Below are 12647 nucleotides of genomic sequence, written 5' to 3' on the forward strand. Positions count from 1 at the left end.
ATAACACCTATTCTATTGTATTAAAACTAATTAAATTGAAAAAAAATGCTTATGTGTGTAATTGCTTGAATGTGTTTGAAACAAAAAGTGTAGAAAAATAATTAATTTGAGCTATTTTTATTTTGAAAATAAAAATACTGAAGAAAACATAAAAAAATTTAATAAAATAAATAAATAAATAAAGTTTTGTGGCACTGGAAGGTCTGTGGCTCCTGCATCCTCACTAGATATTTCTTTTGTCCTTTACTTGATCCAGGAAAGTTTTTAGAATTAAGAGACAATGACATGGAATAAGTAATAAAGCAGAACATTGGGGCAGCATCAGGAAAACTGCCTATGATTAAAAGCCTTGAAACTAATCAGTGTGCAAAAGCAACAGAAAAATGAATTAACCCATCCTTCTAAATTTGCAGTCCTGCTTTAATGACTCCATTATGATGTCAATGTTTGCATTATTTCACTTTAGATAAATATAAGAGCTGGAACTGTAGCATGTTGTGTGTCACAGTGATATGTAGCATAAGAGCTGTGGAATAAAACTTGGCTTTAACAAAGAAGTGAAAAGTTCAAAAAGAAATGCAGCACAGATTGCAGCAGGAATCCCTCCCTTGGTTGTTTTTTCATGATCCCCATCAGGTGTTTCATCCTGCTTGGTAAAAATGTGTGTCTGGAATCATGCTTAAAACATGACAAACTAGATTTAAACATCAAATCTAACCTTAAGCTCCAAGCCTGTCAAACTGTTTGATCTAGAAGATGAACTTTCAGTATCTGTAGATGAATGAATTCTTGGGAAGCTTTTCAGTGCAGCTGTGTTAAAGGCCAGAAGGGTCCGACTGTAATAAATGAATAATAATTTATAATTTAATAATAATTTTTCTTGATAACACTATAAAGCTATGAATGGGTTGAACAAATATGACAATTCTGTGTTAATTTTTGTATTTCTAGAACTATTCATATTCTCATATTTATTTTATATTATATTATATTTAATGATGCTTGTGGGGATAAAAAAATATTAGCTGTATGTTTGTTTAGACATATCAGTACTGCTGTTGCTAATATGTTTTCCATCTGCACTTTTGCGACACCTAGCGGTAAATTTGGTAACTGCAATCAATTGTCCTCTTCTAATTGGCTGCAGTTACCAATTAGATTGAAGACTAATAAATATAAGTCTTTCATCTAATATCTATCTAATATTGCCATAAAAGGAAAACAATACAATTATTTACTATTACACAGCAGTAATTAAAACTAGTTTTGATATTTTTTTGTTTCCATGTGCTTCATCAGCATATTTTTTAAAGATAAAAGATTACTCTGAATATAAATCTTTCTACAGTAGGAAAGAATGACATGAATTCAGAAGATTGACAACTTATCTGTGTCTTTATAGTTTGATTGCACATAGAGTGTGGTACAGATACTCACCAGGGGCTCTTTGGTTTTGACCAGGGTCACAATTTTGACCGAATCTTCTTCTTCTGTCATTGCATTATCAGGTAGGGGTGGCAGGGCAGGCTCAAAGTCTCTCTGAGCTACAGAATCATGCGTACGCAGGAGACTCTGAAAAAAATTAAAGATGGAGTTCGGCATGAAGGATCTAACCTTGACCCCAGGAATTATGGCAGTATTTACAACATTACAACAATTAGAAAACAAACAAACAGGTTTAAATTATTTGAATTGCCAAATCAAGACTGAACTAACTGGCCAGATGTAAGAAGATCCATTAATCAGGATTCCTCTATTCTGGTTCTTAAAGTCTGATGTCCTGCACCATTTAGGTATGTCTCTACACACTTGAATCAAATAGCTAAATTACCTCCTCATCATGCATCCTTTTTAACCTCTGAACAGCAACATCCTTTGAAGTAATCCTTGCCTATTTTGCATACCCAAATGGAAGAGCAAATAACTGAGGAACTGTGAGCCCAAATGACCCTATTGTGTGATACATCATTTGAAAGCTAACACCTTCTAGTTTCTGAAAATATAAATGAAAATTGGGTGAGTAAAAACACAGCCTAAGTTGCATACGTTCAAACAAACAGTTCAACTTGGGAGCTAAGATTGAGGAACACTGCCCTAAAATAATCGCTGTAAAAAAGAACAAACCAGAAATGTGGAGTTGTGAGAATTTTATTTAAACTGGTGATAAACTTAAGTTCATATTACTGATGCCACCTGATAAAAACCTGTTGCTGATATTGCAATTCCTATACAGTACAGATACAGTAGTAAAATCAGTTTACAAATGTATTGATATCATTTGAACAAAATCCCATTTTTTTATTTCAGAACAACACATTTCAAACTTTTTTAAGTTTTAAAGTGATAGAGCAACACAATCTGGAGGTAAATGATATGTTGTCTTGAACTGAACCTGCCCCATTGACTCTGAATCTGAAGTAGCCTGACTAATTGGTGGAGTCTCAGTGTTAGTCAACTAAGAGCATTAGCAGGGCTGTTATTATTGTAAATGTAATATTTTATTCATTCTATTTGGTTTGTTTTCTCTATCAGCGATCGATCCATCCTCTGCACTTATCCATCAGACTAATGGGGGGCTTGCTCCTAACTCTAACAGCCTATTGGTCAAAAGGTGAGAATACACTGGACGAGGTGGATAATTAAGGTTCTGAAAGTAAAAACCTTCCTTGTTGTCCTACTTACTGTTCACTTAAACAGGTGATTAGCCCAATAGGTGATTCATTTGTATTGTGGAGCTGGAAATGCAAATGGTTGGAACTGATCTCTGGATAATCCAGGTCTTCTGTATCTGGATTATCCACCTCTGGTCGCCAGTCCAACGCAGGACAGCATAGAGACACAATGATGCGTAAACCAATTCAATCCAATTATTTTTGTAAAGCACATTTAACAACACATTATTGAGCAAAGTTTTGTACATAACAATATGAAAAATTGTTAGAAAGTAAAACAAAAATAAACAGTGGCAATAGCATCAGACAGACATATATTAAAGTACACAACTGACTCACGGGATAAAAAGCAAGGGAGTTTAAAGCGTAATTGAAACACCTTACCAAACCAATTTATTGATGAGATTGTGTCTTTCTAATATCAATATTTATACAAAAAAATATATATATATTAAAAGAAATGAAAAAACAAAGCTTTCTTCATAATTTTTTGGCAAGGGTGTCGCGGTGTTAACCTGACTCCCAGATGGATTTGCTCCGCATATCCATCTGGAAACCTTCCGTTGAAGTAATTTTGGGAAGGGGCGAAAATACTGGTTAGCTGATTGGCCTATGTTGGTGATAGACGGGCCAAATAAACCAATCAGATCAACGAAGCATATAACGTACTAATAGAGCGACAACAAAGAGGAGCCAACTGATAGATCAAACTCTTGCCGAAAACAGTCGGGAGAAGAATCAAAAACATCTTTTCCTCTGAGAAAAGCCTCCAGAGCAGTGTTTTGCTCTTCTTTCAGTGAAGAAATACTCTGTATTTCCGATAAAACTTGCTTGATAGCCACACTAACACTAGTTTCATCGGCTGAAGCCGCCATGTTCTTTAGACTCAACTGTCGCACTTCTCGTTGCGTCTCACCTTAACCCGCCTCAAAGCCAACGCTGATTGGACGTTCGTTTGTTGAACGTCTCCAAATTTTCTTCAACGGAGAGTCTCCAGACTGATTAGCGAGTGAAATCTTGAAAGCTCGCGAGATCAGGATGGTCTCACGAGGCTATCGCCGTGTTGCAATAATCCATACATTGACATCACAGGGTTGGTTAGTGCTTCCGTTAGAAGTAGAATATGATGGCGATATATCATAACCATGAAACACTTCAAAAATAAGTGTGTCTTAAGAAGTGATATAAAAGAAGATAGTGAAGGAGCCTGTCTAACATGCCGTGGTAACTGGTTCCACAACAATCAGCAAAGGCCCCTCTAAGATTCAGCATTGACCTCGCAACAGCAAGGATACATGCGGCCAATCTAAACACACCAGTAGACATAAATGAGAACTTTTTGAACTATGTGAGGAAAAAGGAGTACCCAGTGAGAATACGCACATGCACTGAGAGAGTAAGAGAACATGCTAAATTCATGCTGACCCAAGACTTTATTGTTGTTAGGCAACAGTGCTATAGACTGTGTCACCATGAAGCTGCTCTCCATCGTTTGTGTTTGTAATTTTTTGGGCTGCTTAATTTATTGCCTGAACAAGATGCAATTTGCTATGCCAGTTACTGATCATTTCAACACAAGATATGTCCTTTTTTAGTCCTTGCTGTAAATTGTTAAATTATTGCATAAATAAGTGTGCAGGTGGCTCAATGGATAGTGTGCACGACCCATGTATGGAGGCCTTAGTCCTCGATGCGACCAAACCGGGTTTGAATCTGGCCTACGGTCCTTTGCCGCATGTCTCTCCTCCTCTCTCATACCCATTTTCCTGTCAGAGAAACGAGCAACTAGTGCTGTAAAAACTCAAAAAAATATATATAATGTGTTCATATGTATGTGTTACTTCATGTGAGGCTATCACATAAAAGTCCAATAAGAAACACCCAAATAGTTGGTTTTCTTTTTTTTTTTTTTTTTTTTACATAATGTGGCTATGGCAGGGTAGGAACCTCTGTTTTGCTTAAAGAAAAACATTATTCAGAGTAGCTGTTAATCTTTCACTGCAAGCCAGAATCAAAAAAAGGGGAGATTTACTGTAGCTAAAAGGTATGAGAATATGGGAAACATCTGCTCATCAACTTCGTTTTACCAGTCAGACAATCCATCTGTCAGTTACTTTACTGGTTATCCCAAAGTCTATCAGCGCTTGCTCTGTTCAGAAGCTGCCAGCGCATGAGCAATGCAGCTCTGGCTACTGTCAAAAGGTGTTTTTTAAGGAAACAAACACCCATTTACAGCATATTATACCCAGCATCGCTCATAAGTATGTGTGAGCTTTGGCACCGCGGCCAAGTATAAACAGGTCATTAGGGCTATTTAAACAAACTTTTACTTGCCGTCTGGCTTTGACTCCTCGTAAATTAAAAAGAAAAACACAACTTTGGCAGCTCATTAAAAAAATGCGTTCTCTGAGCGGCTAGGAACGCATGAGTGCATCTGAGACATGGCTGTCAGCAGGTTTGAAATATGAAAACCTTCACTGGAGCAGTCTGGGCATCTCCGGGTCCACTGTAATAAACATCATTTTGGGAGAACATTAGCCTCAGTGCCAGTGCGGTTAATAGATGTCGGCACCTCTCAGGGGGGGCATAGGCATGTGGTGAAATCAATTTGAATACATTTTACTGCTGGATGGGTTTGTTACTGTGTGTGACTCATGTTTGAGTTTATTGTAGGAAACAGAATGCTGTCAGCCATTATAGCTTCTGTGTTTAGTCACTTTAACGAAATAGCTCAAATAAAATTTGCCAGGATGAAAGTTAACTTTATACAATCATGGATCCAGAGTCAAGGTGGTGTGCAAGTAAAGTAACTCAACGTGAAATGGCGTTGGTTGTAAACATGCTTGTTTAAATTTTTCCTTACAATGTGAAGCTTCCAATTGGATTAAGATTTAAAAAAGTTAGCTACATGTTATGTTTTAGTAATTACTGCAATTGGTTTTATGGTAACAGAAACAAAGTCATCCAACCTTGATTAGACAAACCATTAAAATCTCCAAGAGATGATATGAATAACATGTTTTCTGGGAAACCACTTAGATGTTGATATTTTATTACATCTTGTAAAAGTATTCCCGTCTTGATGCTTCTGCTAATATTTTTAAAAGGTGATTTCATTTATTTAGGGAAAGAAACGATCCAAACCAAGCCATTTCCATGTTACCCGCCCCACCTTGTTACTGCTTGTTGCTGCTTCCTAAATGAACCCTGCTTTACAATGTGAGGTAGGCCCAAAGTAGCCCATAATCAGCCAGGAAAATGTTATAAAATCGTTTTAAGGCTCTAGAACTCCAATGAACAACAGTTAGAGCTGTTATGCACCAATGGAGGAAACACAGTGAAACTTGCCAGGTGTGTCTGGCCTACAGAGATGACTCCCAGAGTACACTGACGGCTGATCACACAAGTCGCAAAACAACCAATAACAACATCTAAAGCAGACTTTGCCTGGTTCAGTTAAGGTCAGTTTTACATTAAAAATTGAAGAAAAAAAAGAGTTCTGAAGGAAAAACCATTACTGACCCAAAAGAACATAAAAACCATCCATCCATTCATTTTCTTACACGCTTGTCCCGAGTGGGGTTGCAAGGAGTGCTGGTGCCTATCTCCAGCAGTCAATGGGGGAGAGGCGGGGTACACCCTGGACAGGTCGCCAGTCCATCGCAGGGCAACACAGAGACACACTGGACAAACAACCATTCATGCACACACTCACACCTAAGGACAATTTAGTCAGTCATGTTTTTGGACTGTTGGAGGAAGCTGGAGTCCCCGGAGAGAACCCACGCATGCTCAGGGAGAACATGCAAACTCCATACAGAAAGACCATGGGCCAGGAATCAAACCCAGAACCTTCTTTCTGCAAGGCAGTAGTGCTAGTCACTGCGCCACTGAGCAGAACCAAGAAGATAAAAAGACCCAAAGACCTTTGGTAAACATGCTAACAAGACAAAACAACAGTGTGCCTCTGTTATTGGTGATGGTTTGGAGTGACCTAGTCAAATATGAATTTAAAGTCAATTAGGATGCTGTGAATAATCCTAAAAAGGCTCTTCCTGCTTGAAAGATCTTCCATTTAAAACAGAAGGCAACAATTTTCACTTGATTATTTTAGTCCCTAACCTTTTGGCTAAACTAGTAATAGCATGGATATCTCTTGCCAACCAAGCGTTAGTTAATACCCACAGGGGGGTCAACGGGCAATTCAAATCAAACTGATACGACTGCATTTGTTATTTGTCTGTACAAACAATGCAGCAGACAAAATGAAAGCCAGTTCCTCAAGGACCCAATCAGGAAATCAAAATAAAGATATGCATAAACACAACTAAACCTAACCATCGCCCATCTATGCCACACACACATTCCAACACTTTGGACGCTTTCTTGTGTTGCTTTGATAACAAAAAGTATCACAGTCTATATTTTAAAATGCAAATTAACATGAGCATTAAATGGAAGCAGGTCCAGTACTATACAAAAGTGGAGGTTATAATGTATAAGAATAGGCCAAAGTAGTCTTCCCAAATTCCGAAAGGAGAAAAGCGAAATGTGCACGTAATTAGTGGGTCTGTTGCTGGTAATCTGCACAAATTAAAAACTTTTTTTTAAAACTCTCTTTTAATAGTGTTGCATGTTTTCCCTCAGCTAACAGCTATAAGCGCGTCAGAGTGAAGAAGCTCAGCATCTAAGTTTGGCTGCATAGTTAAAGCTCAAGCCAAACTGGGTTTCTTGCCCCAGCACTGAAAACTTGTCATCCACCTCAGCTATTATGACATTTCTTTATTAACCTTTTATAGGGCACTCAATTAAATACTTTGAAAATCAACATTTCAAGCCAATAGTGTTAATAGAATCCAGGAAAAGACCTTATTACCTTTGTAACATTCAAAAATATGGATATTTTGATGGCAAAAATTATGTCAACGTAATAACAAGAAATGCCAAAATGCCTGAATATATTAAGAAAAATAACAAAAGTGCTTCTATAAGGAATTCATGAAAAACACTCAGAGTGTTTTTCATGAATTTTTTTTGGTCCAACATAACCTTAGAAGCATTAATGCTGATACTGACACTTACATTTTTTAGTTTATAAACCTAAATATAATTGTTAGCTATACCTATTAACTTTTTAACTTTTCAATTAGTTTTTTACCCCTTTTTTCCATGTAACTTTTTTTTTTATCAATAATTAATGATGATTAATTGACAGTAAGTAATATATATCATTCAAGGGCTCATCTAATTGGTCATGCCAAAATAAGATGTACAGCCAAGTAGCAGGATCTTTGCTGAATGGCTAGATATAGATTTTGTGCTTCCAGATCTCACCGAGTTATCCAAAATGCTAACTTGCGCTATAAAGGGTTAACATAAAATTTGTAAGCTTTGTCCTCCTAGAACCCCAAGTAATGAATATGTTTCTCATCCAGGCTTTATTAAAAGGGTTGGTCAAAATTCAAATAATTTCAATCGATTTATTTTGGTTGTAAATTCCTCTTTTATAGTATTGTATTCTGTTAAATCTTAGAACCAATGATATGTTTAAAACACTTTTTTTTTTTCTGTATTTCCATTACATCTTTTTCTTGCATGTGTCTTTTCTTATTTTGAACGGTGCAACGTTGGACTGGGACAAAGACTTTAAGCTTGGTGAAGTCTAAGACCACACATAATTTTGAAGTTAAATTGAGGCAATTCATCACCATGGAAAAAAATAGTTTTCACCTTAAAATGAGGTTTGGAAATGAGTGTAAGCAGTTCTTTGACTTCATCTCTCCAGCCTTGGTACAGCAGCTCTTCTGCCAACTAAAACAAAAAGAAAAGAATTATGGTTTAAACTTATGGGATTAACATCAAGCCAGCAAAAAAGGGCATTAAACTGAGATGCAAGGAAAGAGAGTAGAATAAAACTTGTAGTTGCAAATAGTTGTGTCATTCTTACAGATAATCTCATGTAGTTTCATATAGTATGGTTTTAAAACTTTGAATATGATACCCATGCTTTCTGATGCAGGATTATTAGAAGATTTAGCGAGAAATGTAAGCACCAAGTAGAGAAAAAGCAAGCAACATCATTTGCTTATCTTGTCAAGCCAATTATTATAATGATTTTTTTTTTTTTTGGCATTCTCCGGAGACACTGTGGATGAAGGCCATTAGTTTCCACTCTGAGCGAACAGAAGCCTCCGAGAGAGGAAACAGAACCACGGTTTGGCCGTTCAAACATGTCTTCATAACTTAATCCAGGCACAGAGTGCCTGTCGAATCAAATCAAAAACAAAGCGACTAAAGGAAAGGAGACAAACACAGGGGAGAGAAATGGAAACATGGCAGAAAGTACTGTGTATTCAGTTAAAAAGTGAGGATAGTGGAGAGCAAATGTTAAAATAAAGGGGTTAGATAAAGATAGTACAAAGCCTTGCAAAAAGATTGATACCTCTTGAGGCTTTCAACCTTCTGTCAGGTTACAATCACAAACAATAATTTACTTTGCTTGGTTTTCAAGCAATACACCAAAAAGTGATGTATAATTATGGGAGGAAAAACATCTATCATCGTCTATGCTGTCTTATCCATGCAGGGTTGTGGGGGTTGGGCTTGTGCCAAAGACCGCTGAAGGAAAAATTGGCTTTTCATCTGTTTATTTTTTTGTTTCACCTTTTACAAATAAAAATCTGAAAGTTGTGACAGGCATATGTATTCAGTCCCTTTTTATTTTAACTTTGATGATAAACAGATTTAAATTGAATGTTGATGTAAATTAGTAAATGCTAGCAAACAAAGCAGCATGTTTAGACCAAGAACAGCACATTGGTCAAGTTGGAAGTTTTAGAAACGTTATAGCTGGGTTGGGTTATTAAACATGGCAATCTGTCAGAGCACTACTTAATCTAAAAATGGAAAGAGTTTAAAGCAAGTGGAAATGTTCACCCAGCAGTCATGGCTGCCTATTTAAGCTTGAGCAAGGAAACCCTTAATCAGGAAAGCAGCAAGATTTCTATGAAAGCTGTGGAAGAACTGCAGAAATCAACAGCTCAGGTGGAAAGAATCCTTAAGAAATGTAACTGTTCTATGTGAAAATTCTGTGGAAACATTGCTTTTAAATGAGATTTCTAAAAAGAAATATTTAGTTGAAATAATATATGAAGTCCAGTTTAAAGCCCTAATCAAACATGTGGACAAACTTGCTTTGTTAAACCAAAATCAAACTGTTTTTGTCTACATTTAAAATACACGATGCAGTGCATTGTACATCATCCTGGTGAAACTTGATGATGGCAGCTTTACGCTGGGCATGCAAACTGGGAAACTACTCAGAGTTGGTCGCTGAGTGATGAAAGGTTCACGGGGTGCAAATACCTCTGCAGTGCAACATAGCAAGAAATCAATGTTTGATGGTGGACGGAAAATTATTTTAGAGTTGTAGTAAGCAAAGTATGTGTGTAAAAAACATTATCGCTTTGATATGTATGCTGTAAGTAGAGGTGGGAGTTAGAAAGATGGATGATGGATGAAGAATAAAAAGAGCATTTAACAGTAAGGACATTCTTAGCATAAGACAGACTGGATTATAAAGAGAGACATGGGAATCAGAACCTGGAATTTCGGTTTTCAGTGGGGAAAGTGCTTTGTCATTTTATCTGGAATCTAAAGTTTCTTATGTTTCAACAACCTGAAATTATAACTCCAGACTGAATAGTTCAACCATCCCATTTTTCAGTCTCACCCCACATGACCTACTATTCTAGATCATGACATACAGACTCAAAGGTATTTCTTTATCTTTAAAGCAGCCTTCCAAGTGCGAATCAAATGGAATATTTTGAAATATTTCCAAATAAGTACATGGGAAAACAAATTCCATTTGTGCATGTGGCTGACAGGGAAGTCTATTATATAACAGAGGGGAGAAAAACTACTTTATCTCTCTGCTGTCAAACTGTCGCCCACAGCAGTGTGTCTGTCTGCAAAAGCCGTTTGGAATGAGTCACACACTTCTGAGGCCAGACTCGCTGCGTGCTCCTGGATGGGAAGGGGGCTTCGCTTCTCAAAATGCTTCAGTCGTTCGTGAATCTGTCAAGACAGGGAAAAGTTAGAAGAATGACTTTCATTAGAACAGAAAAGGAGGCATAACAACCACAGCTCTGTTGGTATTTCTAAGTATCCATTCTTGACTTACAGCTAGAGCTACTGGCAGAGCATGTGTCAGCAATATGTCTCCGTAATTTACTATTTTCTTTAACTTCAGAAAATGACTAATTGATTAGACGTGTCCATCCTTTACCTTAAACAGCAGATGGAGCTTTTTTTCCATCAACATGCTGTGAAGGAACCTGTAATCCTCCTCTCTGTCCGTATGGAAGTCTGTTCCAGACATAACTGAAGATAACAGCTGACATACGCCTAGAAAACCAGAGAATACGGCAATTACTATTTACTTCGGTTCAGTTTCATTTAATTTATTTAAGCTATGCTCAGTTTAAATTATTTAAATTCAATTATAAAGGTTATTCTTATCAGTTCAGTGACATATAATTCAGAGTAACTCAGTATATATGAAATCCATAAAATTTATTTACATATGATTTGATTAATTGCAGATAAATTTGATTAAACATTATTTAATACAGTTTTGTCATTATGTTCAATTCCTTTAACCTCCGTTTAGTTAATAAAAATCCAATGTGTCCTCAATTCCGTACTATTTAGTTCAGCACACTTCTGTTTAGATTTGATCTGGTTGATTCCCTTCAGTACAAAAGGATTCAGTTCTGTTCAAATTTAATTCAGATCAATTCACTATGATCAAGTTGGTTTTAATTTCATTTTGTAACAAAGAATTTAACTCAACCCCGCTAAATTCAGTTAAACACAGTTCAAGTGCATTCTTCATGATTGTTCAGTAAATATTCTAATTTAAATTCCATTTTCAGTTCACTTTAGTTAAATAAAACACACTCCACTTTACATATTTCTGAGTGAACTCCTCCTTTTTTTGTTTTATTTGAAGTTTAAATTCAAAATTGTATTTAAAAGTATACTTATACTTTTTAGCATAAGGTGGAAAAAAATATTAGAGAAAAAGAACAGATCTCAATTGATCACAGATTGAATGTATGACAGGAAAATGTGCTTTGCTTAGATTTCTTGATATTTTTCATTGAAGATTAAAAAAACTATAAAAACCTGAACATACCTTTGTGCTCAGCTCTGCTCAGCATCATCAGCCTAAGAACAGAACAAAAAATTAATCTGAATCTTGTTTTTACAAGGGAAGGTTTACATCTTTCGACTAAATGCTGCCCCCTATCGGTGGTAATGAGTTTTTCCAACTTTAACAATATGAAATAAAACAGAACAAGAAATGTTTCGAATAAAGTAGGTTAACAATTGAATATAATAACTGCTGCTTGTTAAGTAAGTTTGAAGATTATCTTTGTTTTTATTACTTTAGAAAATAAAGCAAACGGGAAAAAGGTTTTCTTTTCTTTTCAAATTAAAGGAGAGGACATAGGGAAATAGTTGATGATACTAGTAGCACTCTAAATCTAATATGCAAAGAATTTCTACCCTTTATTCAAACTCCAACATGACATATTTATTGCATTAGTGCTAATAACAATAAAATCTTCACTTACCATGCATTATATGCATCCCATTAGTCCTTATGTAGGCAAATCCTACCACCTATCATCCTGAAAGAAGCATCATTTGAACAGTAACTTTACAGAGTGAGGATCTGAGCACTTTGACTGAATAGACTGGAAAAAAGGCTGTCTCTCATTTAGTCAATACTTATCAGAACTGACCTAAATTAAGTGGTCAATCAATACAAAAGACCGAAATAGGTTTTGCAAAGACTGTAAAAAAACACTATGGTTAAAGTCAGATATTTACATCATGTGCATAAAAAACAGGACACATTTTACCATCACTATTTGGGTTTAAAGGTCTTTTGTTGTTTTAAAT

At 36.1% G+C, this 12647-nt stretch overlaps 1 protein-coding gene across 1 annotated transcript in view; it reads right to left on the reverse strand.

Annotated features, from left to right (window-relative positions):
• LOC119779308 (MAGUK p55 subfamily member 7-like) overlaps positions 1-12425 on the reverse strand; it is a 31488-nt gene extending 19063 nt beyond the window's left edge. Inside the window, exons 1-6 of the mRNA XM_038278908.1 lie at positions 12317-12425; positions 11875-11906; positions 10963-11081; positions 10674-10751; positions 8403-8483; positions 1438-1572 (exon numbers count right to left, since the gene is read on the reverse strand). Of these exons, the coding sequence (XP_038134836.1) occupies positions 1438-1572; positions 8403-8483; positions 10674-10751; positions 10963-11081; positions 11875-11902 (441 nt within the window). The 5' untranslated portion in view covers positions 11903-11906; positions 12317-12425. The remainder of the gene's footprint in view (positions 1-1437; positions 1573-8402; positions 8484-10673; positions 10752-10962; positions 11082-11874; positions 11907-12316) is intronic.
• Positions 12426-12647: the final 222 nt, after the last annotated feature.

This window comes from Cyprinodon tularosa, unplaced genomic scaffold (genome assembly GCF_016077235.1).
Source record: "Cyprinodon tularosa strain WSP-4 unplaced genomic scaffold, ASM1607723v1 ctg145, whole genome shotgun sequence".
NCBI classification, from domain to species: Eukaryota; Metazoa; Chordata; class Actinopteri; order Cyprinodontiformes; family Cyprinodontidae; genus Cyprinodon; species Cyprinodon tularosa.